This window comes from Pongo abelii, chromosome 9, assembly GCF_028885655.2.
Source record: "Pongo abelii isolate AG06213 chromosome 9, NHGRI_mPonAbe1-v2.0_pri, whole genome shotgun sequence".
NCBI classification, from domain to species: domain Eukaryota; kingdom Metazoa; phylum Chordata; class Mammalia; order Primates; family Hominidae; genus Pongo; species Pongo abelii.
Window position 1 is genome coordinate 68599482 of NC_071994.2, and position 27970 is coordinate 68627451.

The 27970-nt window shown below is 45.1% G+C and overlaps 3 protein-coding genes and 2 non-coding genes across 21 annotated transcripts in view; 2 read left to right on the forward strand and 3 right to left on the reverse strand.

Moving 5' to 3' along the window:
* Positions 1-4679, forward strand: part of DENND2B (DENN domain containing 2B) — a 173206-nt gene extending 168527 nt beyond the window's left edge. For 10 of the 11 annotated variants that reach the window (XM_063727858.1, XM_054523636.2, XM_054523631.2 and 7 more), the window contains 4 exon segments: positions 378-489; positions 1347-1586; positions 2465-2551; positions 3900-4679. In XM_063727858.1, coding sequence (XP_063583928.1) covers positions 378-489; positions 1347-1586; positions 2465-2551; positions 3900-3934 — 474 coding nt within the window. In that variant the 3' untranslated portion in view covers positions 3935-4679. 11 annotated transcript variants of the gene reach the window in all.
* Positions 4680-12416: 7737 nt separating this feature from the next.
* On the reverse strand, positions 12417-19139 carry RPL27A (ribosomal protein L27a). Of its 3 annotated transcripts, none has more exons than XM_054523989.2 (6): positions 18878-19139; positions 15470-15662; positions 15007-15070; positions 14184-14259; positions 13373-13547; positions 12417-12588 (listed from the first exon to the last, which is right to left on the reverse strand). In XM_054523989.2, exons 2-6 carry the CDS (start codon positions 15470-15472, stop codon positions 12460-12462), a joined length of 447 nt encoding a protein of 148 aa, XP_054379964.1. In that variant the 5' UTR covers positions 15473-15662; positions 18878-19139; the 3' UTR covers positions 12417-12459. The 3 variants fall into 3 exon arrangements, with proteins under 3 accessions (XP_054379964.1, XP_054379963.1, NP_001124757.1); XM_054523988.2 differs by lacking the exon at positions 18878-19139 and adding an exon at positions 15993-17102; NM_001131285.2 differs by lacking the exon at positions 18878-19139 and having other exon boundaries at positions 12419-12588; positions 15470-15494.
* Positions 12698-12828, reverse strand: LOC112135625 (small nucleolar RNA SNORA3/SNORA45 family). The gene has a single exon (XR_002916883.1). It is a non-coding gene; the product is annotated as a small nucleolar RNA SNORA3/SNORA45 family (small nucleolar RNA).
* LOC112135626 (small nucleolar RNA SNORA3/SNORA45 family) lies at positions 13909-14038 on the reverse strand. Its single transcript, XR_002916884.1, has one exon. It is a non-coding gene; the product is annotated as a small nucleolar RNA SNORA3/SNORA45 family (small nucleolar RNA).
* The window catches only part of TRIM66 (tripartite motif containing 66), a 61652-nt gene continuing 52173 nt past the window's right edge, over positions 18492-27970 (forward strand). For 3 of the 5 annotated variants that reach the window (XM_063728156.1, XM_063728157.1, XM_054524710.2), the window contains exons 1-3: positions 22978-23454; positions 25843-25980; positions 26131-26443. In XM_063728156.1, the coding sequence (XP_063584226.1) occupies positions 25954-25980; positions 26131-26443 (340 nt within the window). In that variant the 5' untranslated portion in view covers positions 22978-23454; positions 25843-25953. Of the gene's footprint in view, positions 18637-22977; positions 23455-25842; positions 25981-26130; positions 26444-27970 lie in introns of those variants that run through there. The other 2 variants (XM_054524714.2, XM_054524712.2) reach the window with 2 other exon arrangements.

Below are 27970 nucleotides of genomic sequence, written 5' to 3' on the forward strand. Positions count from 1 at the left end.
GGTGCATGTCACCATACTTGACTAATTGTTTTTTTGTGTGTGTTTTGCAGATAGAGGGACCTGCTAAGTTGCCCAGGCTGGTCTCTAACTCCCTCCTGGGCTCAAGTGATCCTCCCGCTCAGCCTCCCAAAGTGTTGGGATTACTGGCGTGAGCCACTGCGCCTGACCCTCTACCACTTTTAACCTCTGTAATCTTGGGCAAGTTTCTTAACCTTTCTGTGCTTCAGTTCATCATCTTAAAATGAGGTTGATGATAGTTATGGGGGTTACTGGGAGAGATAAATGAGATTATCTACTCAAGCTCTTCTAACGGTCTTAGCACATAGTAAGTGCTCCGTGTCAGCTATGATTGTCACTGTGCTTTCTTTCTCCTGCAGATGGACGACGAGGACACGTTGTTACCTAGGAAGTTGCAGGCAGCTCTGGAGCAGGCTCTGGAGAGGAAGAATGAGCTGATCTCCCAGGACTCTGACAGCGACTCCGACGATGGTGAGAATAGTGCCTGGGCACGGTCAGCTCTGCTCCAGGTTCCCTCTGCTCTGGGTCAGGGCCCCATAGGGCCAGAACTCTACCTCTGCACACCAAACCCTTTCTGGCTGATGAGGACCTTGGTCTCACTCTAGCATCTTTTCTACCCCAGGTAGTTTAGGAAGGAAAACCCAAGGACATGTGGCAACCCCAAAGATACTTTCTGCTGACAGAAAACTAATTATTCCTCCTTCTGAGGCCTTGCCTCAAGCCATTGCAGGAGATGAAAGGCACTTCCTCTTCCTTGGAAGCCAGAAAAATCACTTAGGGTGAGGGATATGATGAAGGTGGTGCTCTTGTTTCTACTTTAATTCATCTAGCAATTATGTTTCAACTTCCATGTTCAGAACATAGTTTCTGGCCTTCTGCAGCTCGTAGGCTGGTTACAAGGCCATGAGCACAAGAAAGCGAGCTTCCAGAGGCCGGGCGTGGTGGCTCACGCCTGTAATCTCAGCACTTTGGGAGGCCAAGGCGGGTGGATCACCTGAGGTCAGGAGTTCGAGACCAGCCTGGCTAACATGGTGAAACCCCATCTCTACTAAAAATACAAGAAGTGCACCTGTAATCCCAGCTACTTGGGAGGCTGAGGCAGTAGAATTGCTTGAACCCGGGAGGCAGAGGTTGCAATGAGCCGAGATGGCGCCATTGCACTCTAACTTGGGCAACAAGAGTGAAACTCGGTCTCAAAAAGAGCTTCCAGAACAGAAGAGTGGTACTGGCTGGAAGTCTTGTTGGGGAGAGGAAGACTACACCAGAAGACTGAGGAAGGCTTTGCAGGCTCTTGACCTGAACCTCAAAGATTTTCTTTTCCCTTCCAGAATGTAATACCCTCAATGGGCTGGTGTCGGAGGTGTTTATCCGGTTCTTTGTGGAGACCGTTGGGCACTACTCCCTCTTTCTGACACAGAGTGAGAAGGGAGAGAGGGCCTTTCAGCGAGAGGCCTTCCGCAAATCTGTGGCCTCCAAAAGCATCCGCCGCTTTCTTGAGGTTTTTATGGAGTCTCAGATGTTTGCTGGCTTCATCCAAGACAGGGAGCTAAGAAAGTGTCGGGCAAAGGGTAAGGCTTAGTTATCGGCTCTCTTCTCTAATTTTTTCACCCACAGCAGGGCTGAAGAACCAGGCACTATGATGGAAGCTCCTGGACATCAGTTAGGGCCAGGCCTCTTAACATCCCTTTACCTCTGTTAGAAACTTCCAAGGTAGCATTCTTCTCCTCCTGTCCCAGTAAATGCCATCAAAAGGCTGTGCACAAGCTAAGCCACATGGCTAGAGGTAGGACTCATCTCCACATAGGAGCAGCATGCCATTGGTTGCCCACCCCCTCCTCAAAGAGAAGGATAGGAGAAAGCCCTTCTATCCAGAGAAAAGGAGCAGACTGAGCAATTTCGGGGGTTCTGAGAACCCAGGGGTTGGGAATTCCCTTAGAGAGCGTTGGGCCAGCTGTCGCAGGTTGGTGGCAGTCTTCGTTTAAGGCAGATGGTTATCTCGTTTTTTGCTATTTCATCAGCTCATTCTAGGGCTTTTTCATCTCATCACAATTTTTCTGTTTAACTTCAGGGTTAGTATTTCTTCTGTCCTCTAATACTATCCATTTAGTATAACAACCTTTTTGGAACAACATGGTAGAGTTGTCTGAAGGAAGCTAGAGATGTCCACTTGGGGCAGCTCTGAACTGAGAAGCAGCCTCCTCACCCTAGTGCAGCTTGGGAATGTGCATGGGGAGGCAGGGTGGCAGCAGCAAACCCCGGCAAGATGTCACTAATGATCGCTTTGATGAGCCATCCCGAATTCTAGTAAGATGCTCCTGCAAATTATCATCCCAGATGTTTTCTTTCTCCTTTTTTGGCATCTGTGCTCCATTGTTCCCTTCATGTAGGCCTCTCCTTCCCTTCTCCAATGACTGTTCTCTTCCCTGTGCCTGTTTCTTTTACCCAGGCCTTTTTGAGCAGCGAGTGGAGCAGTACTTAGAAGAACTCCCAGACACTGAGCAGAGTGGAATGAATAAGTTTCTCCGAGGTTTGGGTAAGTAGCCTTGTTACTGATGAGATAGATGTTCAGCAAGAAGGAAGGGGCTGGGGGATTTGTGTCCCCAAATACTTTAAATCAGTGTCACCATGTGTTATACTGGGGCTGCAGACAGAACAGGATGTAGACATCCCATAGTGACTAGAAGGTTCTCAGCCAGAATTCCAAGGGCATTTTGCACAGTAGTCGTTCTTCAATACCTGTGGGGGATTGGTTCCAGGATACCCAAGGATACCAAAATCCACAGATGCTCAAGTCCCTTCTATAAAATGGCATAGTATTTGCATATAACCTGTGCACATCTTCCCATATACTTTACATCATCTTTAGATTACTTATAATACCTAATATAATATAAATTGTTTTATTTTATTTTATTTATTTTATATTTTATTTATTTTATTTTAGAGGCAAGGTCTGGCTCTGTCACTCAGGCTTGAGTGCAGTGGTGCAATCCTAGCTCACTGCAGCCTCAAACTTCTGGCCTTATGTGATCCTCCCTCCTCTACCTCCTGAGTAGCTGGGACTACAGGCATATGCCATTACACCTGGCTATTTTTAAAATTTGTTTTGTAGAGATGATGTCTTGCTATGTTGCCCAGGCTGGTCTCAAACTCCTAGGCTCAAGTAATACTCCTCCCAAAGTGTTGACCTCCCAAAGTGTTGGGATTACAGGCGTTAGCCACCGTGCCCAGCTATAAATAGATATTATACTGTATTGTTTAGGGAATAATGACGAGGAAAAAAAAAGTCTATATATGTTCAGTACAGACACCACCATCCATTTTTTCCCCCAAATATTCTTGATCTCCAGTTGGTTGAATCTATAAACATGGAACCCATGGACGCTGAACTCATGGATACAGAGGGCAGGCTGTATTTACCATATTGCATTACAAAGAGGAATCCCAGGTTCCCACATACATCAAGTCTTTCTGTTTGCACTCCTTCCTGAGTGAATATGAAGGCCATTAGAGCCATTGAGCTTCCCTCTAGACCATAACAGGTCTGCAGACACAGCAGTGCGAGTGCCCTTCCTGCAAAATGCACCCCTCCCTGCAGGGTGCACAGCCGGCCAGATCAGAGAATCATAGCATGTTTCTGTTTAAAGAGAAATTGAGACCAAAGAGGTTAAGTGGCTTGCGTAAAACCACACAGTGATTAATACCGGTGTCCTAATTAGAGCTCTCACGTGTTTTCACTACCCTGGATCAGATCACAGCTATAATCCAGTCTTCCTAATCCTTCCTCTCCCACTGACAGGGTTAGGGCTACAAGGAGGAGAGGGAGTGGAGGTTGGAAGGGATAACACTGAACATTCTCTCTTGTCCTCTCTGGCCCACAGGCAACAAAATGAAGTTTCTCCACAAGAAGAATTAAGCCCCCTTCTCAGTAGCAGAGTCCAGTGCCTTGCAGAGCCTGAAGCCTGGGGAGAAGGCCCAGCCTGGGACCCTCTGGGCTGCTGTGGCTCCTCTGCCTCCACAGATCCCATCCTCCAAGCCAGCCCACCTCTGCCTTCATCATATCCCAGGATACTGTTTGTAAATAATCTGCTGTAAGCTTTCTTAACTGTTTTTGTAACAAGCAAAGAGAATATGGTAAATATTTGTATATTCCCAAGGGGCCGGGTGCTTTCCTGTCCTGCCAGAGCATGGATGAAGTTTTGCTGGGTGCTCGTGACTGGCCAGTTTTGTGCAGCTGACTGTCTCAGCCAAACCACTGATCTTCCCTGGAGGCCTTCAGCCTGCCTGCCTGCCTGAGGCCCCCGCTGCCAGTCTCGGGCCCTGGAGAGCAGATGCTGTCTTGTTATGTACAGGAGGACCTTTTAAAAAAATCAAGAGTTCCTATTTTTTTCTGGTAGTCCGCATACCCATACCCTCTGTTTTTGAAAGGCAAAGGCCAATCAGTCCCCATTTGTAGCATGGCACCAGGGTCTTAGGCCTAGTCCTCTCATTCCTCCCACCCTCCGAGATGGTCAGTGTGTCATGGGAAGCCCACCCCCAGCTCTGCCAGTGCTCTCTGGGCCTGGCTCCCAGTCAGTGGTGGCCACGATGCGGTACAGGGCATTCCTCCTTCCCATCTACGGGTGTTCTCAATAAACAATGTACAGTTGTTTGGGCCCAGAGCCTCATGTGTTCCTTGGCTTTGTTATCTAGTTCTCTCTCCTGGGAATGGGCTGGGACTGGCCAGTCAGGGATGAAAGACCATCACACAGGGAATTCAGTACTAGATTAAGGGGTTAGCTTCAGTGTGAGTCACTGACCTCCCCTGAAATGGAGTTGTCCAGCCTAAGTTGCATGACCGGTCTTAAGAGTTAGAAGATACCCAGTCATTGCAGTAGTTCAGCTTCCCTCAACTGTTCAGCCTGTGCTTAAGTGTTTCCAGTGATGGAAAGAATGCTCTTTGCCCTTTGGCCCCATTATTAGGTAAATCTTAATATTTTCCTCTTCAGCCTGAAACCCCTAAGATGTCTTTGAGTGTCCTGACATTGGTAGAGTAAAGCCCAGCTAATGCCAACCCAGGCTTGTGCATAGCCCTGACCTACTCCCTGTGACTCTTCCATGTCACTCTGTGAATTCGTTTTTCCATTGGAACCCTAGGTTTTCATACAGAAAGTACTGCTACATTCCATGGAAGAGGAAGGAGAGAAGCAAGGAGGGAAATAAGGATGGTTTAGGCTTTTCACCCGCCAAGTCCTTGGGAGAGCAGAGACTTTGCAAACTCCCAAGTGAGGCATTAAGCTGCAACCATTTTCTTTGGTATTGTCTTTGGGTCTGACAGGATTTGAACCATGAGTAAAGTTTTCCTGTCCTTCCACCCTTGTTGAGAGATGATCCCATCCTAAGTTTCCTTCCCCTCTTCCTTCTCCCCATCTCCATTGAGGCCTGCGCAGGCCCCAACCTGTCCATGGTTTGGGCCTGCTGTCAGCCTCACAGAATAAAGTGGAGGGTTTGTCTTCTGGGAAGGCAAAGTCATTTTCTGGCTCTGCCATTTCCCAGGACTAGGACAGAGATTGAAGCCTCATGAGCCTTCAGTTCAGATCAAGAGAAAAGACAAGGATTACAACCAGAAGACTCAGAGTGGGATGTAGTTCCCTCCAGAACTCGTCGCTCTTAACTCAGTCTGGGCTTAGGACAGTCATAGAACCAGATTCCTTAATAAGAAAAATACAGGCCAGGCGCGGTGGTTCATGCCTGTAATCCCAGCACTTTGAGGGGCCGAGGCGTGTGGATCACGAGGTCAGGAGTTCAAGACCAGCCTGGCAAACATGGTGAAGCCTCGTCTCTACTAAAGACACAAAAAATTCGCCAGGTGTGGTGGTGCGTGCCTGTAATCCCAGCTACTGGGAGACTGAGGCAGGAGAATCGCTTGAACCCGGGATGCAGAGGTTGCAGTGAGCCGAGATTGCGCCATTGCACTCCGGCCTGGGCGCAGGGCGAGACTCCATCTCAAAAAAAAAAAACCAAAAAAAAACCCCAGATTTAATTCCTAAAAGGCTAAAAGGTACATGCGCTCTCTCTCCCTTCTTCCCCCATTCTCCTTCACCCCTCATTTTTCAGCGTGGCTCCAAAGAACCTTTAGACATGTGATCCGATCACAAGATGTATATGTGTAAATCTTTTTAAAATTTGCATTAACGGAGTCTCACTATGTTGCCCAGGCTAGTCTTGAACTCCTGGGCTGAAACAGTCCTCCTAAAGCGCTGGGATTACAGGCATGAGCCACCACATCCAGCCTTACTCATAAATTTTGCCACTTTTATGTATCTTTAAAATATAGTATGCCCTTGCGTGAATACCAGAGCAGTATGTCTCCCTGCTACTGTGGCTGCAGCTCTGGTCCCAATCTGGAAAATCCGTACTGGCATATAATGGCTTAGGCCCATAGAGTGCAGGGGCCCATAGAGTGATTGCCATGGCCAAGGCACAGCAGCCTTATGGGGAGAGGCGGGTGTGGACAGTGGGCCTGGCTTGAGGTTTACAAAAAATATTCAGGGCTTCTTTCCACGTTCTTTCACATGATCTCTGGACCTCTAAACCAATGATTTTCAACCCTATCAGATCCAACAGTTTTTTTTAATAGCAAACACTTTAATTCCCTCCTTCACTACCCTGAAACGAAATTCAAAGATAATATAAGCTACCGAAATATACCTTAACTGTAATATAAAAGGGGAGAAATAAAACAGAAATATTGTTATAATATTTAAATATGTAAATGCTTGTGTACAACTGTAGTAGAAGAGATAATCAGATGCCTACCACTGTACACAGAATTACTGTGAATGCAACAGCTACATATGCAGATGGAGAAAAGTGTTGTATCAGCATCTCAGATCCTACTGAGTACTTATTGGTGAGTTTTCTGAAATGAACAATTTTTGGTAACGTTCTGAACAAAACAAAGTATGAGCTTCCCCTGATTTAAACAGTAGTTAGAATCCTAGGAAACAGAAGTATATGAAAACTGCAAAAACAAAAAACAAACCAACTTTTGGGTTATGTGTAAATGAAGTTAGATTTTAAGTTAGATTTTTCTTTGTTGTGTAGAACCAGCTCATCCATTCCAAGATATTTAGCATCCCTGGTCCCTTCCCCTCCATGATTGTGACAACAAAAATGTCCCAACGTGGCCAGGCGTGGTGGCTCATGCTTATCATACCAGCACTTTGGGAGGCCAAGGCAGGAGGATCATTTGAGCTCAGGAGTTTGAGACCAGCCTGGGCAACATAGTAAAGACCCCATTTCTATTAATTAAAAAAACAAACAAACAAAAAAACAAAAAAAAACCCCACCGTTTCCAAAACACTCCTGTAAAAGATGGTATTGTGGCCATTGAGAGGAAGTGTCCTTAAACAGCGGCTTTCTGACAACACTGGGGCAGTTGCTCAGGGATAACAGTGCTATCTCCTCTACCAGGGAAGTCCCCTCACCTATAGGAGTGTCAGCTCTCCTCTATTCTGTAATTAAGTTAGTTCTTTTAATGCAGGGCAGGCCGCTTCATTACACGGTTCTAAATGCTCTGATAAACCGTAGTCTTGAAATAAGTATTCTGGGCTTTTTAAAAAACAATATTTTGAAGAATTGCCCTTAAACAGCATTAGTCAAACTCTGGTTCACATTGGAATCTGTGGAATTAGGGCCCATCTAAGTCTATTTTGTGTTGCTATAACAGAATACCTGGGACTGGGTAATTGATAAAGAAAAAAGACTTATTTGGCTTATGGTTCTGATGGCTGAAAAGTTAAAGATTGGGCAGCAGTACCTGAGGAGGGCCTCAGGCTGTTTCAGCTCACGGCAGAAAGCAGAAGGGGAGCTGGGCGTGTGCAAAGAGATCCGGTAGTAAGAGAGGAAGCAAGAGAGAGAAACTGAGGAAGCCAGACGCCTTTTAAACAACCTGCTCTCCATTCCCAGCAGAGTGAGAACTCACTCACCCCCACAGGAGAACATTAATCTATTTGTGAGAGATCTACCTCCATGATCCAAACACCTCCCAATAGGCTCCACCTTCCAACACTGCCATACTACGGGCCAAGTTTCAAACCACATCCAAACCATAGCACGACCCAAGAAAATAAGTGTGATTAGTCACAGCTCAGTTACATTTTTGTTAAAACATCTTTTCACATGTACACTTATAACCTACTTTGTACCCAAAATGACTTACAGGGATACACAAACTAGGTTATTTGAAACAACGTAAAGTGGGAATGAGAGGAAAATAAAAATTGGGATGTAAAATACAGCCAGGAATTAAATATACGCTTTAACCTATATTCTTGCTAGGGGAGCTACACAAAATACGTTTCTAGAGCCAGATGATGTGGTATGCATTCCAAAACAAATTTATTTGCCTGTGGAGGTGGGGGTGTAATTTAAAAGGCCATGAAAACTTTTGAAAGAGAAAATACTTTTCAGCAATGGCAAGTTCTGGTAGTTTTTTTTTTTTTTCTCAAGATACTTTTGCTCCATTTATATTGCCTCTCAATATGAAAATATGCATTGGGTTGAACAAAAAACTGCACCAAAACATACTTCGTCTCCCTCATTTCCCTAAGCCCCTAAGAGGAATTCCTTTTATGTTCTTACAGAATATTTCCATCCGTGTACAAGCACTTTTTTAGCCCAAAGTGCCCTTGAATGTCGCTGACGCTCATTACCTTTTAGACAATTGAGACAAATTCTAGAAGTTCCCATCTTGAAGATTTACGTAAAGGCCACGCCTACTGTTCTTAAACGCACCCTAAACGGGGCTCGAAGTGCGGCGAGGTTGGCCATTCTTCCGCTTGGAAGGGGACCCACGGCCGCCCAGGGACCAGGGGTGGAGTTGAACATCCCGCCTCTCCAGGGGAGGTATCTGCGCTCGCGCACCACTGGCCAGCTCCGCCCTTGCCGGAAGTGGCCGAGCGAGGCCGGTCTCCGCCGGGCTTCTTCCGGTCTGGGACGCGGGGGATGTCATCGTCTCCGGAAGTAGAAGGTACTCGCCGGAAGTGGTTCTCAGGGGCCAAGGTAAGACCCAAGCTCCGGTCTGTGTTGTGAGGACGCCACTGAGGTCGGGTCGTGCTGACTGATGAAGGCGGCCGATGGAGCCACCAGGCGGGCGCTGCACAGCTTCCGCCCGCGCTTCCGACTTGCAGTCCGTCCCTGGGCTGTCTGCTCTTGGGCTAGTTAGCCGCTAAGTAGGGTCTAGTAGCACATTTATTTTGATTGAAAGCTCGCCGGAAGTGGTTCTCAGGGGCCAAGGTAAGACCCAAGCTCCGGTCTGTGTTGTGAGGACGCCACTGAGGTCGGGTCGTGCTGACTGATGAAGGCGGCCGATGGAGCCACCAGGCGGGCGCTGCACAGCTTCCGCCCGCGCTTCCGACTTGCAGTCCGTCCCTGGGCTGTCTGCTCTTGGGCTAGTTAGCCGCTAAGTAGGGTCTAGTAGCACATTTATTTTGATTGAAAGCTCGCCTGATTTAGCTGCCCTTGACGAGCACTGCTTGTGCAAATTATGTGGCAGACATTTGTCATAAAATCAAGTTGCACCTGCAGCTCCCAACTTTGAACGCAACTATATTTAAGGCATATATACATTAGACCAGAAATTAGATCTTCTGCAATTCAAACTTTAGCCAGCCACTAGAGATCGCCAGTATGAGCCTCCATGAACACAGCAGGCTATTCAAAGCTTGACAGTCATGAAAATATTTTAGTAAATGCGGGTTCAAGAAAGCACTGGAATCGACGGACTTAGGGCTCAAAACTATTTTCGTCTGTTCCTCATCACATAAAACAGTTTTTAGAACTGTTACTAGCGGTAGCTTCTGGTGAGTGAACAAGCCAGCAACGAAATCAGTTTCTTTCCCAGGCCAGGGATCGGATGGCCTAACAATGAACTCCTGGGGAAGAAGGTAGCCATTAAGGGACTAGGGATCCTCCCCCCAAACTCTACTTCCTTCCATGCCTTATCATTTTGTGGTCGGCCCACTACAATTCAGTCTCCAAGTCCCGTCCATTATGCCGTCTGAATCGTACCTTTTCCATACTCACTCCCATTTTCTTGGTTCTGCCTTCAGCCTCCCATCGCAGCCGTCCTTTACAGCCCGGCCAGAGTAATCTTTCTCTCCACCATAGCACTTTCCGTTTGCCTAACCTTCCCAAACCAGTTTCCTGAACCAGTATTCCCCCTCTGCTTGGACCAATTTCCCACTGACAATCACATGAAGGCCAATTGACTCCATCTGCTCCCATAATAGTTTGCACTTGTTACTAAGTCAAACACAAAAATTAAGTGCATGGGCCGGGCGCGGTGGCTCATGCCTGTAATCCCAGCACTTTGGGAGGCCGAGGCGGGCGGATCACGAGGTCAGGAGATCGAGACCATCCTGGCTAACACGGTGAAACCCTGTCTCTACTAAAAATACAAAAAATTAGCCGGGCGCGGTGGCGGGCGCCGGTAGTTCCAACTACTTGGGAGGCTGAGGCAGGAGAATGGCGTGAACCTGGGAGGCGGAGCTTGCAGTGATCTGAGATCGCACCACTGCACTCCAGCCTGGGCGACAGAGCAAGACTCCGTCTCAAACAAAACAAAACAAAACAAAAAATTAAGTGCATGGTTTCCATTTTAATCTACACAATCCTCAGGTAGGCCCTTTCACTGAAATTTTAAAGATGAGGAAACTGGGACTAAAAGTCACACAGGTATTGGGTGAAGACCAAATATTGAGTCTTTTAATTCATTAACTACTGACCACTTATTGTGGGATCCTTGGATTCAGTTTCCATATTAAAAGTCCTCTATGGGCCCTAATGGAGAGCCCGTACTTCTTTTTTTTGGGGGGACAGTTTCACTCTTGTTGCCCAAGCTGCAGTGCAATGGCACGATCTCGGCTCACTGCAACCTCTGCCTCCTGGAGATTCTCCTGGCTCAGCCTCCAAAGTAGCTGGGATTACAGGGATGTGCCACCACGCCCAGCTAATTTTGTGTATTTAGTAGAGAAAAGGTTTCTCCAGGTTGGTCAGGCTGGTGTGGAGAGCCCTTATTTCTAACTTTCTCCAGCACAACAGAAGATACAAGCCAAATGATACATTTGTTTAAAATTGTCCAGCTGAATCAAGGCTTCACTACTTGTAATTCTATCCTATTCTTATGTAAGCCAATTGTGTTTCTCTGTGCCTTATATTTGATCCCCAACATCCTCTAAAGGTTGTCCTGACAGATGTGTCCCATAGACAACCATGGTTCTTGCCTTATGCATATTATGACCCTACAGTGCACTAAGGAAACCTCCACTAACTAAAACCCAGGAGTCTAAGTGCCATCTTATTTGTCTAGAGTTTTAGACTGTATTATTTTGGGTCAAAAAAAGCTCAAAATCACAGGAAGAACCATAAAACTGTAGCAAATTATAATTTACCCTGAGATCTATGAGGATCTTATTTGTAAACATGAATTGGTCACCATCAGTTTTCCAACAGCGAGACACAAGTCCTAGAAAAACTTATTTCAATTTCCAGCCTTCAGGATTTCCAAATTTTCTCGATACATTTCAGACCAGAAGAAAAATTAACAATTTCAAACCCACTTTGACATATAGAAAAGCCCTGGCATACTGAAATTTCAGATTGCTGGACCCCATCTCGAGATTTTGATTCATCACAAGAATTTGGATCAAGATTAAGGAGCCATGGCCAGGTGCAGTGGCTCACACTATAATCCCAGAACTTTTGGAGGCCGAGGTGGGCAGATCACTTGAGGTTAGGAGTTAGAGACCAGCATGGCCAACATGGTGAAACCTCATCTCTACTGAAAATACAAAAATTAGCTGGGCATGGTGGCGGGTGCCTGTAATCCCAGTTAGTCAGGAAGCTGAGGCAGGAGAATCACTTGAACCTGGGAGGCGGAGGCTGCAGTGAGCCGAGATTGTGCCACTGCACTCCAGAATGGCAAGAGAGACTCCGTTTAAAAAAAAAAAAAAAACTAGGGGGCCACGTGGAAAAACCTTGGGCTGAGGAATTAAGTCCTAAAGGACCACTTCATTCCTATCACACTGCCCCTCTCTTTAGAATGTGACCCATCAAAATGGAATCTTTCCTTTTGAGCCCCATTGAACAATTAGGGTACATTCTCTCATTCACTGTAAAATTCAGAGTACAATATATGCAGGCCTTTCAGTGACAGCAGGTATTATTCTGACTTTATAAACAGAAATGTTTAACTGGCCAACGTCTGTGTTGGTCTTACGTTTACCATATACTTTGAGGGAAGTCAGCAGAGGAGCCCATGTGCTAAGTGCTCATACCCTAAGTGCTAGAACCTGGGCTCCCAATGCACACAGGATGTAGAGAAGCCACTGAAGAACCTACACTCACACCACAAGGAAAAAGTAGTTAGCATTTAATGAAAACTCCCTCCATGGGGCTTCAAGCCACCAGGACACAGGCCCCCCCAACACTCTTAATCTTCTCCTCAGCTCTTCTGCTGAAGAATTTGGCCTTCACGATGACAGGCTGCTTTGGGAGCTTTCCCTTTCCCAGAACTTTGTAGTAGCCCTAGAAGAACAGAGAAAAAAAGTTTACAATACACTGTAGTAGGTACCAACTGCGTGATGGGCATGAGGAAAGACTGCCAACCCACTTTCTAAATCCCTAGGCAGGGTATGTATGTTTCTGATCTGGGCACTAATGGGGGCACCGACTGCCCCCACCAGTGAATCAAGACCAGTAGATTCTCTTCGAGTACTCTAGCACACCAGGACAAGAGTTGTGTCAGGATGTGACTCTAGTCTCGGCAAAGCATAAGCCTCCTCCTGCTCAAATATCCCCTGCTAAGCAAAAGAAGACAACCACCTTCCTGACCACCAGAACTACTCAATGGACATTAAATAGGCTGGGAAGTGAATTTAAAGCATCCCTAGGGTTCTGGCCTCTTAACACTACCTCCATATTCATGAGAGTTAAGACTGACACAGGGACCAGAACCCCCGTAAGGACAGACATAATACATGTTTTGGGGGAAAATCTCTTCAGATAATGTACGGCACTGAGTATCAATGGAACACATTAGGATTCTATTATCTGGAGAACATGAAGGGCCAAGAGCTGTGCTCGATGAAAACCAGCTATAGTTCAAGCACGAAATGCAAACCTGATACAACCTGGGCAGTGACAGTAGGCACTGCTACGGATAGGGAACTACCTATTATTATTCTACCACAGGAAGAATATCAATGTCTGGTAGGTAACTGGGAAGTACAGGTTATATAAGTGGATTAGATTAAGCCAGAGTTTTGTAAGGGAAGGTATGGAAGTATAGAAAAACATCCAATTAACTTACCGATCGCACCACATCAATGATGGGAGCAGCCCCAGTCTTGTTTTTAGCAGCATTCACCCGTGTCTGTTCACTGACCAAAGTCCACAATTTGTCAAGGTTGACAGTTGGGCAGAAGCTCTGGTTCCTCTTTAAGTGGTAATGCTTCATACCAACTTTCCCAAAGTAGCCTGGGTGGCTAGGAAGAGATAACAACCACCTTCATACACACTCCAATTAAGATGCTATGTTTATCATCTTTATAGTTACCTCCCCCTATTACAGTGTAAATTATTCACTGGTATAGAGCAGTGTCAGGCACATGATACATCTGTTGACTTAAACAACTGTTTTAAAAACCACCAAAGACTATCATGAGGAAAAGGCTAGTCTTATTTCCTGGAACCAGGATAAACCACTGACAATGTCAGAGGCAGGGCCGAGACTAAAACTCAAGTCACATAACAGCACTCTATGGAAAATCTACATACTCCTATAATAAACATCTTCCGAATAGCCAAAATTTATCATCCACTAGTTTATGGGTAGGTGAATGTGAAGCATGTCTCTAACCTGGTGACTGACTGTGCCATAAGGCCCACAGCCAGTGAATAAGGTCAGCAGTTACTCTCCGAGGACTCTAGCACACTCAGGCAATAGCCGATACCCAAGCGTGACTCTAGCCTCGATGACAGGTTCTCAGTTCACACCAAATGTTAACTTGGTAAAAAACAGCAATAGGCAAGGCTTGCTTCTAAACTTTTTGTTTAAGCCAGCCCTCTCTCTGCCCCTGCCTCCCAAGCTGTGTCAATAAAAGCAGTCCAAGGACACTTACTATTTGTCAAAGTTGATCCGGTGGTGATGCAGACCACCAGCATTACCGCGGCCGCCGGGATGCTTCCGGTGCTTGCCTGCAGGAATACAAAGCTACATGAGGCCGGTGTGATGGCTCATGCCTGTAATCCCAGCACTTTAGGAGGACGAGGCGGGTGGATCACCTGAGGTCAGGAGTTCGAGACCAGCCTGGCCAACACGGAGAAACCCCCGACTCTACTAAAAATAGATAAAGAATTAGCCGGGCGTCGTGGCGCACACCTGTAATACCAGCTACTCGGCAGGCTGAGGCAGGAGAATCGCTTGAGCCCGGGAGGCAGGGGTTGCAGTGAGCCGAGATTTCGCCACTGCACTCCAGCCTGGGCGACAGTGATCAGTCTCACAAAAAAAAAAAAAAAAAAAAAGCTACATGCACCACACAGCCTTCTCACGCGTCTCAATACTTCCTCGCACAAAAGCAGAGTGTTTCCCCAGACTTCTCTGTCCGGCTTACGCTGCTCCCACCCTACCGATGCCTGTTTTCAGCAATGCGATTACTTTAGGATTCCGGGTGAAACATCTTTTCAGGTTCCACATCACAGCATTCCCACAGTACTCCATGTCTTCAACTAACCAAATACAGTGCCTGCTCAATTCCTATTACCCCACTGATGTGAAATTCCTTAGAACTGGAATACTAGAGGATCCTCAGAAAAAAATCAACAGCTGTCCAACTTGACCACAAAAAGGTCTTATTCTAATCCACTTATAGGCTACCGATCTCCAGACTAGCTAAGCACCCGAAGGGAGCCCAAGGCCCATCCCGAGGGGAAGGCGGCACTTACCTATGCGGCCGTGGCCGTGGCTCACGTGGCCCCGAAGTTTCCGGGTCTTCCTCAGTCTGGATGGCTGTGTGGAAAAAGCTTGGTGAAGGCCTAAGGAATTAGGGGCAGGGGGCGATGCCTGCCAGCTGAGATGGTCCTGTAAGCCTGTAAGCCTGTAAGCCTGTGGGTCAAAGACCTAACTTCTGGAGCGTTCGGGAAAGTTGAGGCTACTGATCGGCTCAGGGCCGTGAGGTCTCACCACGGTAGCGCCGGGGCCCGCGTGTCCTAGAGATCCGAACCGCGGGCCTAACACACGGCTCCGGGAGCCCCGCCCCGGGCCCGCACCGGCCACCCTGCCCTGCAGGCGGCCATGCGCAGCCTGGAAGCCCCGACCATGGTAGGAAGTGGATGACTAGGGGCAATGGGAATAGAGCTTAGGGGTCTCCGCCGGCAAGGAAGAGGAGGCAAGAAACGAAACACCTACCATGTTAGCAGCCCAGACGAAAAAGGAAGGCCTTCGCCAAGTCTCGCGAGGTATCGGCCACGGGGGGCGGGGCAAAAGCCTCACTTCCGGTCACAGAGGCCGGGCTTCGGGCGGGGCCTATTGGTCTCGCGGGATTGCGCGCCTGCTAGTCGCTTCCTCTTTTTGGGGGTGGTGATCCACCTCACGGAGTGTCCTGGTGGCGGTGAATGGTGTCGGTGAGGCTGGTTGTGCTAGGCTCGGAGGGCGAGAACTGTTGAAGAATCGGGGCTAGGTGTGCTGTATTGCACGCCGCTCGTGCTTGCTTGAGCCAGGCCGTTTTCTGGCGCCTTGGCCAGGGAACCGCCTAAACCGACCCTAAGGGCCTCGGTGTCTGAGCTCCTCACCAAACGCGCCAGCCCTGAGCCGCCCCGCGCGCCTCCGCAGTTCTTAGTGGTCTGCTCGGGGCTGGTGATAGTGGCTACTGGTTTGTCTCCCGGCCGCAGTGCGGAACGGCGAGGCCCTGTTTAATCCTCAGTGTGCCCACCTGGTGTCTCGCTCGGTTTCCTGAAGCTCGGGCGGCTCCCGAAATGCCTTCTACCGCTCTCAGACTTCTGAATGGGCACTCCGGCTTCCTTTCTCCTTTGCCCTTTTGCTATCATTTGGTTGTCCTCTCAAGTTTGAGCAACTTAAATTGCTTCAGGGACTTAGATGCCTGGTTGCTTTATGGTCCTTTTAATGCAGATGTTGTAAATACTTTTTGTAAATGCCACATTGAGGCCAGGCGCGGTGGCTCACACCTGTAGTCCCAACACTGGGAGGTCGAGGCGGAAGGATTGCTTGAGGCGAGTAGTTCAACACCAGCCTGGGCAACATGGTGAGACCCTCGTCTTCACATACAAAAGTAAATAAGTAAAAATAAATGCTATTTTTGGATTTTCTCCAGAATCTACATAACACGCCTGTGACCCTTTCCTGGACACAATGCAGACAGTTGCTCGCTTCCCCACCTGTACCACCACACAATCTAGTATAACCCTTATGTAATTTATTGACCTACGTTTGTCTTCCGTACTAGACCTAATTCCTTATGTGGTCAAGGACTGTTTTATTCACACTCAACGAGTGATTGTTGAGTGAATAAATGAACTTACCCTCACCTCCCTGTCTTCACTAATAGCAGCATGTCTTCGCTCTTAAGTCGGTTCCTTCAACCAGTGTTCAAGATCCCATCCCCTCGCTAGTCTATTAATAGATCCCATGGGAAAAATGAAATAAATTTTTAAAATCCCATCCCCTCATTTATTCTCTGTGTGTATGTGTGAGCGTGTATTTATTTATTTTTCTTTGTCTTTCCCCCTTCAGCTAAAATATCCAAAATTCTGGTCAGGCTTGGTGGCTCACTTCTGTAAGCCCAGCACTTTGGAAGGCCGAGGCGGGTGGATCACGAGGTCAGGAGATGGAGACCATCCTGGCTAACACGGTGAAACCCCGTCTCTACTAAAAATACAAAAAATTAGCCGGGGGTGGTGGCGGGCACCTGTAATCCCAGCTGCTCTGGAGGCTGAGGCAGGAGAATGGCGTGAACCCGGAAGGCAGAGCTTGTAGTGAGCCGAGATCGCGCCACCGCACTGCAGCCTGGGCGACAGGAGACTCCGTCTCAAAAAAAAAAAAAAAAAAAAATTTGAAATTCTCCCATGTCCTTGCCCTTTCCTTTACAGCCAAGCTCCCCAAAAGAGTAGTCTACAAATCCTGCCCATTTGCACGTTCCCATCCATTGTTCACTGCAGTCTAGCTCACAGCTTGTGACTTCAGTGACATTGCTCTTACTAATGTCATTAATGAACCAATTGCCAAATTGGACTCTTCCTATTCTTCATATCGCTGTTCTTTCTGTTGTACTTTAATCTGTTGGCGTCTTTTTCTAGAAAAAGTCTTGCCTTCCTCCTACTCTTTGGTCACTTATCAGTCTTCTTTTCAGGTTCTTCCAGCGTTGTCCACCATTTGAATGTTGATGTTCCTCAGCCTTCTGTCCTTGTCCTTATCTTTTCACAGTACATGGTTTTCTTGGGTGGCTTCAATTCACATCCTTATTGCTGAGCTCCACACCCATATGGTCACTTAATTACTGGTTAGTATTCCTTGGACATTCTACAGACAAACATATCCAAAGAACTCAATCTGCACTGCTTACTGGTGCCTTCTTTATTCTCTATCTTGGTGAGTGGCACCATTGTCCACCTAGATAATGAAAATTGTCCCCAAGCCTTCTCTTCTTCTACTACACTGTCACCCTATCCTTTTGTTTCTGTATCTCTCCAATGTGCTTCCTCTGTTTAAGCCTTAGTGCCCCTGCCTTTGTTCAGGCCCCCATCATATCTCTTACCTGGAGTTTACAACACCTTCCTTTGTTCACTCTGCCTGCATTCTAACCCTCCTCCAATTTCTGTATCCTTCACACCTCCACCAGGTTAGTATTCCAAAAACATGACTTTCATTCTTTTACTTGATCAAAAAGTTCAATAGCTCCTTATGACCAACAGAATATAGCCCACTTGCCTTTCCAAACTTACCTCAGCCTCTCCCTTACACAAGCTTTCTACTGCAGCCATGCCTAGTATATCCCATTTGCATTTTTGCCTTTGCTCATGCTGTTTCTCATCCCGGAGTGCCCATCCTCTTCCTGACCACATGTCCTGAATCTTCCTCAACCTTTAAGGCCCGCTTTATATTCTGCTTCTTCCCAGAACACTTCAGTGCACAAGGATAACAACCAACATTTTCAGAGCACTTGGCAATTTACAAAACACATCTGCCTGAAGGTACAGCACTGCCAGCCTCATTTTACGTGTGTGAAAACTGAAGCACAGAAGAATTGGGTGACTTGTCAGATGTTGCATAGGTGGTCAGGTACAGAGCCTGGGCCTAGCCTTTAGTCTTCTCTCTCCAGATCCCCTGCTTTTACTTCAGTGACCAGTCCCTCTCTGACCTCACAGCATTATGGTCTTCATCCCTCCATCAACCTTAATCACATACTACATGTGATCAGCAGGAAGAGGGGTCTTGAGAGTAGGAGGCGAGATCAAAGAAGACATCATCGTCTATTTGACATCAAAACTGGCCAGTAAGTGCACAAGAAATGAGCTGGGTTACCTGGAACCTAACCTTGGGAAGATGATCTGTCAATGGAGGTAAGCTGGGCAGGGCCTTGGGGATGAAAGGGAACCATCGTGGGTATTAGAGCTGGGGCCTACAATAAGGACCACCACTGCAAGGTGTTGAGGTAGGGTTCTGGGTACTAAGACGCTCCTCCTGGATAGTTTGCCAGGTTCCTTGGTTATAGAGGAGCTACGTTCTGTCCCTCAGGCCACCCGGCTGAACAGAAGGCCTCCCAGAGTGGACCCAGCACTCCCCGTTGGGTTCTGTGCTCACCTAACATTCTTCTCATCAATGGCTTGATCTGGTTTTAGAGGTAGTACCCTGGGTAGTTGTCTGGCTCAATCCAGTTTTCTATCCAGCTCCCTCTCCTTCAAAAGGCAACCACATGACTTAAACACACAGCTCATGTGGGGTTTGTTCAGTGTGTGTCACTTTTCCTAGGTCGACAGAGGTCTGAGAGAGCAGACAAAGCTGAGTTTTCTGTCTGCAAAGTGGAGTAGCAGCCAGATATTTGGCATTAGGGGACCTGTCCCTCCCACCTAGGCACATGGGACATGACCTTTGGCCATGACTCCTGAGGGGTGTCCTTCTCTGTGACATCTCTTCTGAAGTACAGCATGGCTTTGTGACATCTCAGGCATCTGGGCTTCCTCAGAGTGTGAGGGCCTCAGAAAATACCTCAGAAATGAACGCAAGAGATGATACCAGGCAGCAGCCTGGTGAGGCAGGCAAGTGTGCTGATTTTTTGCTGCCCCAGGCCTCTCTCCAGGTGGTCTTGGGAACACATCATCACCCTGAAGAAGGCCCTGGTGATCCCTCTTCCTTTCTCTCCTCGCTGGGTTCCTGAATTCGACATCAGTCCTTCAGATAGCAGCAACATCCTGGATGGATCCAGCTCTGTTTTCTTGCTCTCCATCTTTAGATGTGGACATTTGGAAATATTATGTTCATTTTCTTTTTTAAGTAGAGCACTGTTAATCAAGATGGGAAGAAGCAGTGTTTCTACTTTTTTTCCAAGTGAGAATTAGAGAAAAACTCAGAAATCCCAATTTACTTCAGAAAGACTTGAAAAATTATACATAATAGACAGTACAACAGTAAAGAAAATTCTGAAAAATATATAAGCAACTCAAATCATTCCACCCTGCGATGCCATTTTCTTTTCCGAGTATTACCTTTCAACCCTTGTATACATGGAGACATAGCTGTCTGCAAAGTTAATGATCATAGTATACAAATCCTTTTGTATTCTTTTTATTTAATACCATGGCAGTTTTTCTTATCACTACCGAGTCTTCGTGATTATTTTTAACAGCTGAAGAATAATTTATTTTCAGCATGTACTATCATTTATTAAGCCACTTTCTTGTGTATTTTGTTTTTTTAAAAAAATTCTTATTGTATTCTTTGCTGTTAGAGACAATGATGGAATGAGCATTTGTATATAATTTTTTCTTCTCCTGTTGAATAACTTGTCTGGGATAAATTCCCAGGAGTGAGACTGCTGGATTATATGCTATGAACATTTTTGTGATTCATTGTATGTTACTATGTATTTTTTCCAAAAGGATCGTACCAGTTTATTCACCAGCAATATGTACAGTTTCCAGTTTCATTTTAACCTCCCTAGCCTTGGGGGTTTTTGTTTGCCTTTATCGGTAGTTTTTGATATATGGCATTTAGGGGAAATCCATAGGATCAGGCGGGGTTTTCTTCAGCACAAAGTAAAAATAATCTAATTGGAAGATTAGGAATTTTTAGGAGTCTTTCTTTCCTGTGTTGGATAGATTGTTCTACATGGCAATTACATTCCTAAAGCTTTGTTGGAAACTAGGGTGGAAAACCTTGCTGCCATTAAACTCAGAGTAACAAAACGTGAAAAGAGAAATTCTAGAGTCTTTGAGAACAGTTTATACAATAGCAGAAAAAAGGAGTTACATATTTGGGTTTTAATTTAATTTCAGAGGATAAAATTAATGGAAAGAACACAGAAAGTTGGGTTCATTTCCTAGTTCTGTTTTTGTTGTTGTTGTTTTTAAAGATAAGGTCTTGTATGTTGCCCAGGCTGGTCTCAAACTGCTAGCCTCAAGCAGCCCTCCTACCTCGACCTCCCAGAGCACTGGGATTACAGGCATGACCATCACGCCCAGCCTCCTAGTTCTGTTTTTACTAACTGAATTATATTGAACAAATAGCATGTTTTCTTTGAATCTGTTTTCTTGTCTGTATAATGAAAAAATAATGAGATTCACTCATTCCTTTTATAAATATTAATTGAGTGTGTACTATGTTCCTACGCTAGGTGCCAGGCAAGTGAAGGGCAGGTACAACTGTGAACAAAAGTCCTTCCCTAAGACTATGTCTAAGACATACATTAAACAAGAAAACAAATAATATATCACATATAACACAGCCTAGCAAAGAGTAGATAATCTCATTACCTACTATTTCTCCCTCACGTTTTCTCCCTAAAATGAGTGTTATTTTTGTGACAATTTGTTCTGTACCCCTCATGCAAACAATCTTTGAAATTCTTATTCCCAATGTGATGTGGAATGACTTGTTCCATCATTCCTTAGCAAGGTTAAGGTACTCCAGTAAATATTTTCCTTTTCTTAGATATCGATGTGGTAAGATGTTAAAAGGAGATGGTTTGTGGCAAGGCAATGTTTTAAAATTTAACTTTTTGTTAACATTTTAAAATGTAAATAAAAATAAGAATTTCTTGGGTTTTGGAAAACTAAGATTTGGAGACATTAGACCCACATTATTTTAAGTAAAGCACTTTATTCATATAGATTGCCCAGCCCCTGTAGGCATTTGAATTTACTACCTTGGCTTAGGTACAGTCTTCCAAACTCTGTCCCCTCCACTCTTCTAGGTCAGGGGAGATAAGAAGGAGAGGGAAGAACTAAGTTATGATGAAAGCAGCGATAGGAAGGTGGCAGAAATGGGGTCATTTGACCCTTCGTCTTCTCAAATCAGAAGCTCATTGTGTGGATGTGCCTTTAAATTAACCATTTACTTTCATGGAGTTACTTCAATTGCTCTTCTAAGACATAAATGAGATTCCTGTTTCTTTATATTCTTACCCTGTGTAGTACTTGCTGGTGGTGGAAAGCCATGCTACCTCCCTGAATTCCCAGGATTGTGATGCAAGGTCTAATGCAGTAGTTCTCCAAGTGTGGTCTGTAGACCGTATAGGGTGGGGGGGTCCCTGAGACCGTTTCAGGGAGTCCATGGGTCAAACAATTTTAATAAAGCTAACGTGTTATTTGATCTTTTCACTGGGTTGACATTTGCACTGATGGTGCCAAAGCAATGTTGTGTAAAACTGCTGATGTTTTGGGCACCAAACCGGAATAAAACCTTATATTCTTTACCACTAGGCATCTGCCGGTTAAAAAAAAAAAAAAAAAAAAGAAGGAAGTTTACCTTAAGAATGTCCATCCATGATGAAGTGGTAACAATTTTTATTAAATCTCAATCCTTAAATTCTTAAGTACTTTTTTAGATTTCTTTCTGATGTTGTGTGTGAAGAAAAAGTATTCCTGCTACATATCAAAGTGAGAAACTGTGCTTGTGCTATTGAGTTGCAAGTTAAACTAGCCTTTTAAAAAATGAAACATCATGGACGGTGTGGTGGCTCACGCCTGTAATCTTTGGGAGGCCGAGGCGGGTGGATCACGAGGTCTGGAGATTGAGACCATCCTGGCCAACATGGTGAAACCCCATCTCTACTAAAAATACAAAAATTAGCTGGGCGTGGTGGTGCGTGCCTGTAATCCCAGCTACTTGGCAGGCTGAGGCAGGAGAATCGCTTGAACCAGGGAGTCGGAGGTTGCGGTGAACCAAGATCACAGCACTGCACTCCAGCCTGACGACAGAGTGAGACTGTGTCTCAAAAATAAATAAATAAATAAATAATAATTTAAAAAATAAAAAATGAAACGTCAGTATTACACAAAAGAACAACTGGCAGGTCGGGCGCGGTGTCTCATGCCTGTAATCCCGGCACTTTGGGAGGCCAAGGCAGGTGGATCACCTGAGGTCGGGAGTTTGAGATCACCCTGACCAACATGGAGAAACCTACTAAAAATACAAAATTAGCTGGGTGTGGTGGTGCATGCTTGTAATCCCAGCTGCTCGGGAGTCTGAGGCAGGAGAATCACTTGAACCTGGGAGGTGGAGGTTGCTGTGAGCCGAGATGACGCCATTGTACTCCAGCCTGGGTAACGAGCAAAACTCCATCTAAAAAAAAAAGAATAACTGGCAGACAAACTGTGGTTATTCAGGCTTGGGAATTTGTCAGATATTTTCTCAAAAGTGAAATGACAGTATTTGTTGCCAGTGATAAAATTCAAGCGTTCAAGCAAAAGTTAGAATTCTGGTAGTTTTTGCTGCCTCCATGAGTTTGGCAGCTTCTCAATGCTTAAAGAAATTTCTGATGAGATTCGAGGTGATTCTAAAGAATGTGATTTTTTGTTATTGTGTAATGAAATGTGTCAATATTTGGAACATCTGCATAAGTCATTGAACTGGTATTTTCCAAATGACCAATGCTTGGTGTTAAAAAGCTGTGCCTGGGGAAAAGACTAGTTCAAAGAGCAAGATCAGCAGATTTTAATATAACAGAATAAGAGAAGTTTGGTTCAGAGTCTGCCTTATAAATAACATTTAAGAAACTACTACCACTGTTGAATTTTGGTGTGGTATCAAAGAATATCCACAATTACCTGATAAGGCTATTAAAGTACTCCTATCTTTTCCAGCTGTATGTCTGTGTGAGACTGGATTTTCCTCATATACTATAAACAAAACAACATATAACAGATTGACTGCAGAAGCAGGTATGGGAGTCCAGCCGTCTTCTATTAAGCCAGACGTTAAAGAGTTTGGCACATATGAGAAACAATGTGACTCTTCTCATTAAATTAATTTTTTCGAAAGTAGTTAATTTTTTTTTTAGGCTGGGTGCAGTGGCTCACGCCTATAATCCCAGCACTTCGGGAGGCCAAAGTGGAGGATCACTTGAGTCCAGGAGTTTGAGACCAGCTTGGGCTACATAGCAAGACCTGGTCTCTACAAAAATAAAAATGAAAATAAAATAGTTGGGTGTGGTGGCACATGCCTATAGTGCTAGCTGCCTAGGAGGCTGAAGCAAGAAGTTTGTTTGAGCTCAGAAGTTTGAGGCTGCAGTGAACTTCGCATGACTGCCCTCCAGTCTAGGCAACAGAGCAAGACCCTGTCTCAAAAAATAAATAAATAAATAAATGGAAAAAAGGAAATAGTTATTTTTTCCAAAAAGTATGTTATTCGTGTTAACATATAACAAGTTTATTATTTTATGAAAATTAATGTTTTAAAATTTTCTCAGCTTTAACTTCTAATGTGGTAAGTAGCAATAGATATAACTCACATAAATGAACTCTCTTTGGGGTCTTCAATAAATAAACATATGTAAAGGAGTTCCCAATACCAAAAAGTTTGAGAACTACTGGCCCAGTGAAATAAACTCAGGCATACTTGAACCTTCTAATAGAGACTGTCCTCATCTCTAATCATGCTGCTGCTATGGCTGTTTTCTGCTAAATAATTCCCAGAAAGAATTAGAAGTGCAAGTCTATCTATAGCTTTATGTAGTGGCATCTTTCTGGACCCCAGGCAACCTGGCCTCTCCCAGCCCCATCACCCTTCTTCCTTCCTGAAGGCTTGGCTCCTAAAGACTTCAGACTGGAGTGAAATTTTTCTCAAACTTGTATAACTACCGAGACCCAGATTTGAATTAAATGATTTGTATTTTGTTTCTTAAATAAGTACAAATATAAAACTAGGTACAACTTCCTTTGGCTTTTAGCTCTTATACAACTATAAAACCGAATATAGTTTACAAATTGTAAAAAACTACAAAGCCATCAAATTAATAATATTAATTTCACATGTATGTGATTTTTTCTAAACTAAACTATCATTATGACTGAAATGTGGTGCTCACTCTTGTACCTAAGTTCAGCAAACATATGCCACAATGATGATGGCTCAATTTTCCCACTTCCTTTCTCTGTTCCAAGTACTGTAAAACGCATCATTTTGTGCCACAATGTTGTTTAGACTTCAAGTGGCAAGAATACATTATTTGTGTATTAAGTCTGCCCCTCTCTCAGCTCATTAACCTGAGACAAGTAATACTGCCTGGTGTGAACTAAATCCTAGACTCTTAACACTACTCCCAAAATCATATTGTGGTAGATATGTAGATAATCCAGACTATACTTTTTAAAACTTTATTATCACAATGAAACACTAATTTTAAAAAATTAGTGGACAGAACTTATGAAAATATGTGTGTGGACCTCAGCTTGAGAACATTTCACTAATTAAGAGTGTGGGCCGGGCACGGTGGCTCACCCCTGTAATCCCAGCACTTTGGGAGGCCGAGGCGGGTGGATCACGAGGTCAGGAGATCAAGACCACGGTGAAACCCCATCTCTACTAAAAATACAAAAAAAATTAGCCGGGGCGGTGGTGGGCGCCTGTGGTCCCAGCTACTCAGGAGGCTGAGGCAGGAGAATGGCGTGAACCTGGGAGGCGGAGCTTGCAGTGAGCAGAGATCATGCCACTGCACTCCAGCCTGGGCAACAGAGCAAGACAACGTCTTAAAAAAAAAAAAAAAAAAAAAAGCGTGGGCCAGGTGTGGTGGCTCACGCTTGTAATCCTAGCACTTTGGGAGGCCAAGGCAGGCAGATCACTTGAGCCCAGGAGTTTGAGACCAGCCTGGGCAACATGGTGAAACTCTGTCTACTAAAAATACAAAAAATTAGCCGCATGTGGTGGCATGCACCTGTCATCCCAGTTACCCGTGAGGCTGAGGTGGGATGAGGTGGGAGGATCACCTGAGCCTAGGGAGGTCAAGGCTGCAGTGAGCTGTGATTGTGCCACTGCACTCCAGCCTGGGCCACAGAGTGAGACCCTGTCTCAAAAAAAAAAAAAAAAAAGAAGAAAAAAAAGAGAGAGAGACTGGAGTCCAGAATCAGACTGACCTGGATTTGAATTTGGACTCTGCCATCTGTCTTTGTGCATGACCCAACCTCTCCTAAGCCTGTTTCCTCAGCCTGTCCCTCTTGGTTCTATTTAATTTGTAAAAGTGTCTCAACCCCTTTGAAATACAGTATGTAAAGTGCCTGTCATAAACTTGTCAATAATGCAATTTTCTTCCTTTTTCCAAAATTGAAACTTAGGTCAAGCTTGTCTACCAATAAGGAGAGGCACAGGTATGGGACACTTTTGAAGGGTTTGTTCGCTTTCAAACAAACAGCAGGCACCTCCAGGCTTTATTTTCCACGGCAGAGATGGCTAGACTCTCTTTTTGGTCCCAGGTGAGGAACTGAGGCTGAGGCATGAGCCTCCAGCTCTGGGGAGGAACATGGCCTGGACTTTTGAGGCCTTGTTCTCCGAGGCCTCTCTGGGCTAAGATTTTTTTTCTGCTCAAAATAAATAGATCACTCTGCTTTGTGCTTCACTTACAGGGAGTGGAGCTGGCTCGCTCTACACGCTGCTTCCCACCTGAGGATATCAGTGGAAAAGCCCCAGTCCTGGGCACAGGCATGGCTGTGGACGTGGGCATGAGCTTTATGGGGCTGCCATTAGCTGGCCAGAAACACTGCCCTAAGAGTGGACAGATGGAGGCCGTGGTAATGACCTGCTCATTGTGCCGTCAGGACCTGCCAGGTGTGGGCTCCCATCTCCTATCCTGCCAGCATTTGCTCTGTAAGGACTGCTTCCAGGGCTTGATACAGGAGCTAGGGCAGATTGCCAAGGCTCATGAGACTGTTGCAGATGGTAAGTACAAAGGCACCACAAGTTCACCTCCCAGTACATAACAGGTCTCTTCCTGTTTCACAGGAACTGAATTTCGGGTGTAGAAAGAATCAGAATTTAAATGCCCAAGGGACACTCATTGCCGAAAGCAATCTTTGGGGGAATCTGTGAGACAGAGTGAATCCTCTTGATGCCTAATATATCTGTTTTGTAAGCTGGAACTTTTCATGTTTGGGATTTCCTTAAATTGGTGGCAGACTAAGAAGCCTGGGAAGGTTTTGATTCAAAGTTTGGCTGCCTCCCCAGACGGAGAGGATGTGTTCTGACTCACTAAAACTCCAAGGCAGAGAGAGAATGGCTGGCTTCCTAGGGTTAGTCAGGAACAGATTTTTGAATAGAATCACACTGACTAGTGAACTATTCAGTATTTAAGCTGCTGCCCAGCAGGGAGGAGCCTGTGTCTTCCTCCAGAATGTCAGGTTTCCTAGGAGACGGTCTCATTGGGAACTGTGCAGTCACTGGAGACGGGAACCGGGTCCCTTCATTTTATTATTCTAGCACAGGACATGTCACAGAGGTACAGTGAATATCCATTGAATGAAATTATGCAGTGAGAAAGTCAAATAAGTTGGCAACACTTAGAAATATCGTTGTTGATCTTTTCTGTTTGTTTTGTTCTCTGCAGTATTTCCCAAGTGATTTGAAGCACAAATCTAGGCTCTCTGTGAGGCATTATAGCACTGGTTAAAAATGGGGACTTCAAAGTGCTGGGATTACAGGCGTGAGCCATCGCACCCGGCCCACACTCTTAATTAGTGAAATGTTCTCAAGCTGAGGTCCACACACATATTTTCATGAGTCCTGTCCAATAATTTTTTAAAATTAGTGTTTCATTGTGATAATAAAGTTTTAAAAACTATAGTCTGGATTATCTACATATTTAAGCCCTCTGAACCCATGGGCAAGCTACCTTGCCTCTCAGAGTCTGCTGAGAGTTTGGAGTACAGGAGAGATATGATCTATTTTGATTTTTTTACATTAATATATGATTTTTAAACATAAACTTAGTTTTTCCTCAATTAACAAATCTTACTTTATAAGTAGTATAAATTTTAACAATGCCATTTAAAGGGCCTTTGATTAATATGCGAACTTAGTTACAAATTTTGTTAATATTGGCTTTTATAAGATAAAATGTAATTTATTTTCTTTGTAAGTACTCCAATTATCTAGCAAATAGGCATTCTTGATTACTTAAAGAACTCTTGAAAATCCAGTGAGTTAAATTTATAAATATGGTGAATCATAAATATATCTTGAAAGTTCCAGCATTATAGAAAACCAAATACTTAATGTTCTCACTTATAAGTGGAAGCTAAAGATTGAGTACATGTGGACACAAAGATGGGATCAGCAGATACTGGGACGTACTCAAACGTGGAGGGTGGGAGGAGAGTGAGGGTCAAAAAACTGCCTATCAGGCCTGGTGCGGTGGCTCACGTCTATAATCCCAGCACTTTGGGAGGCCGAGGCAGGCGAATCATCTGA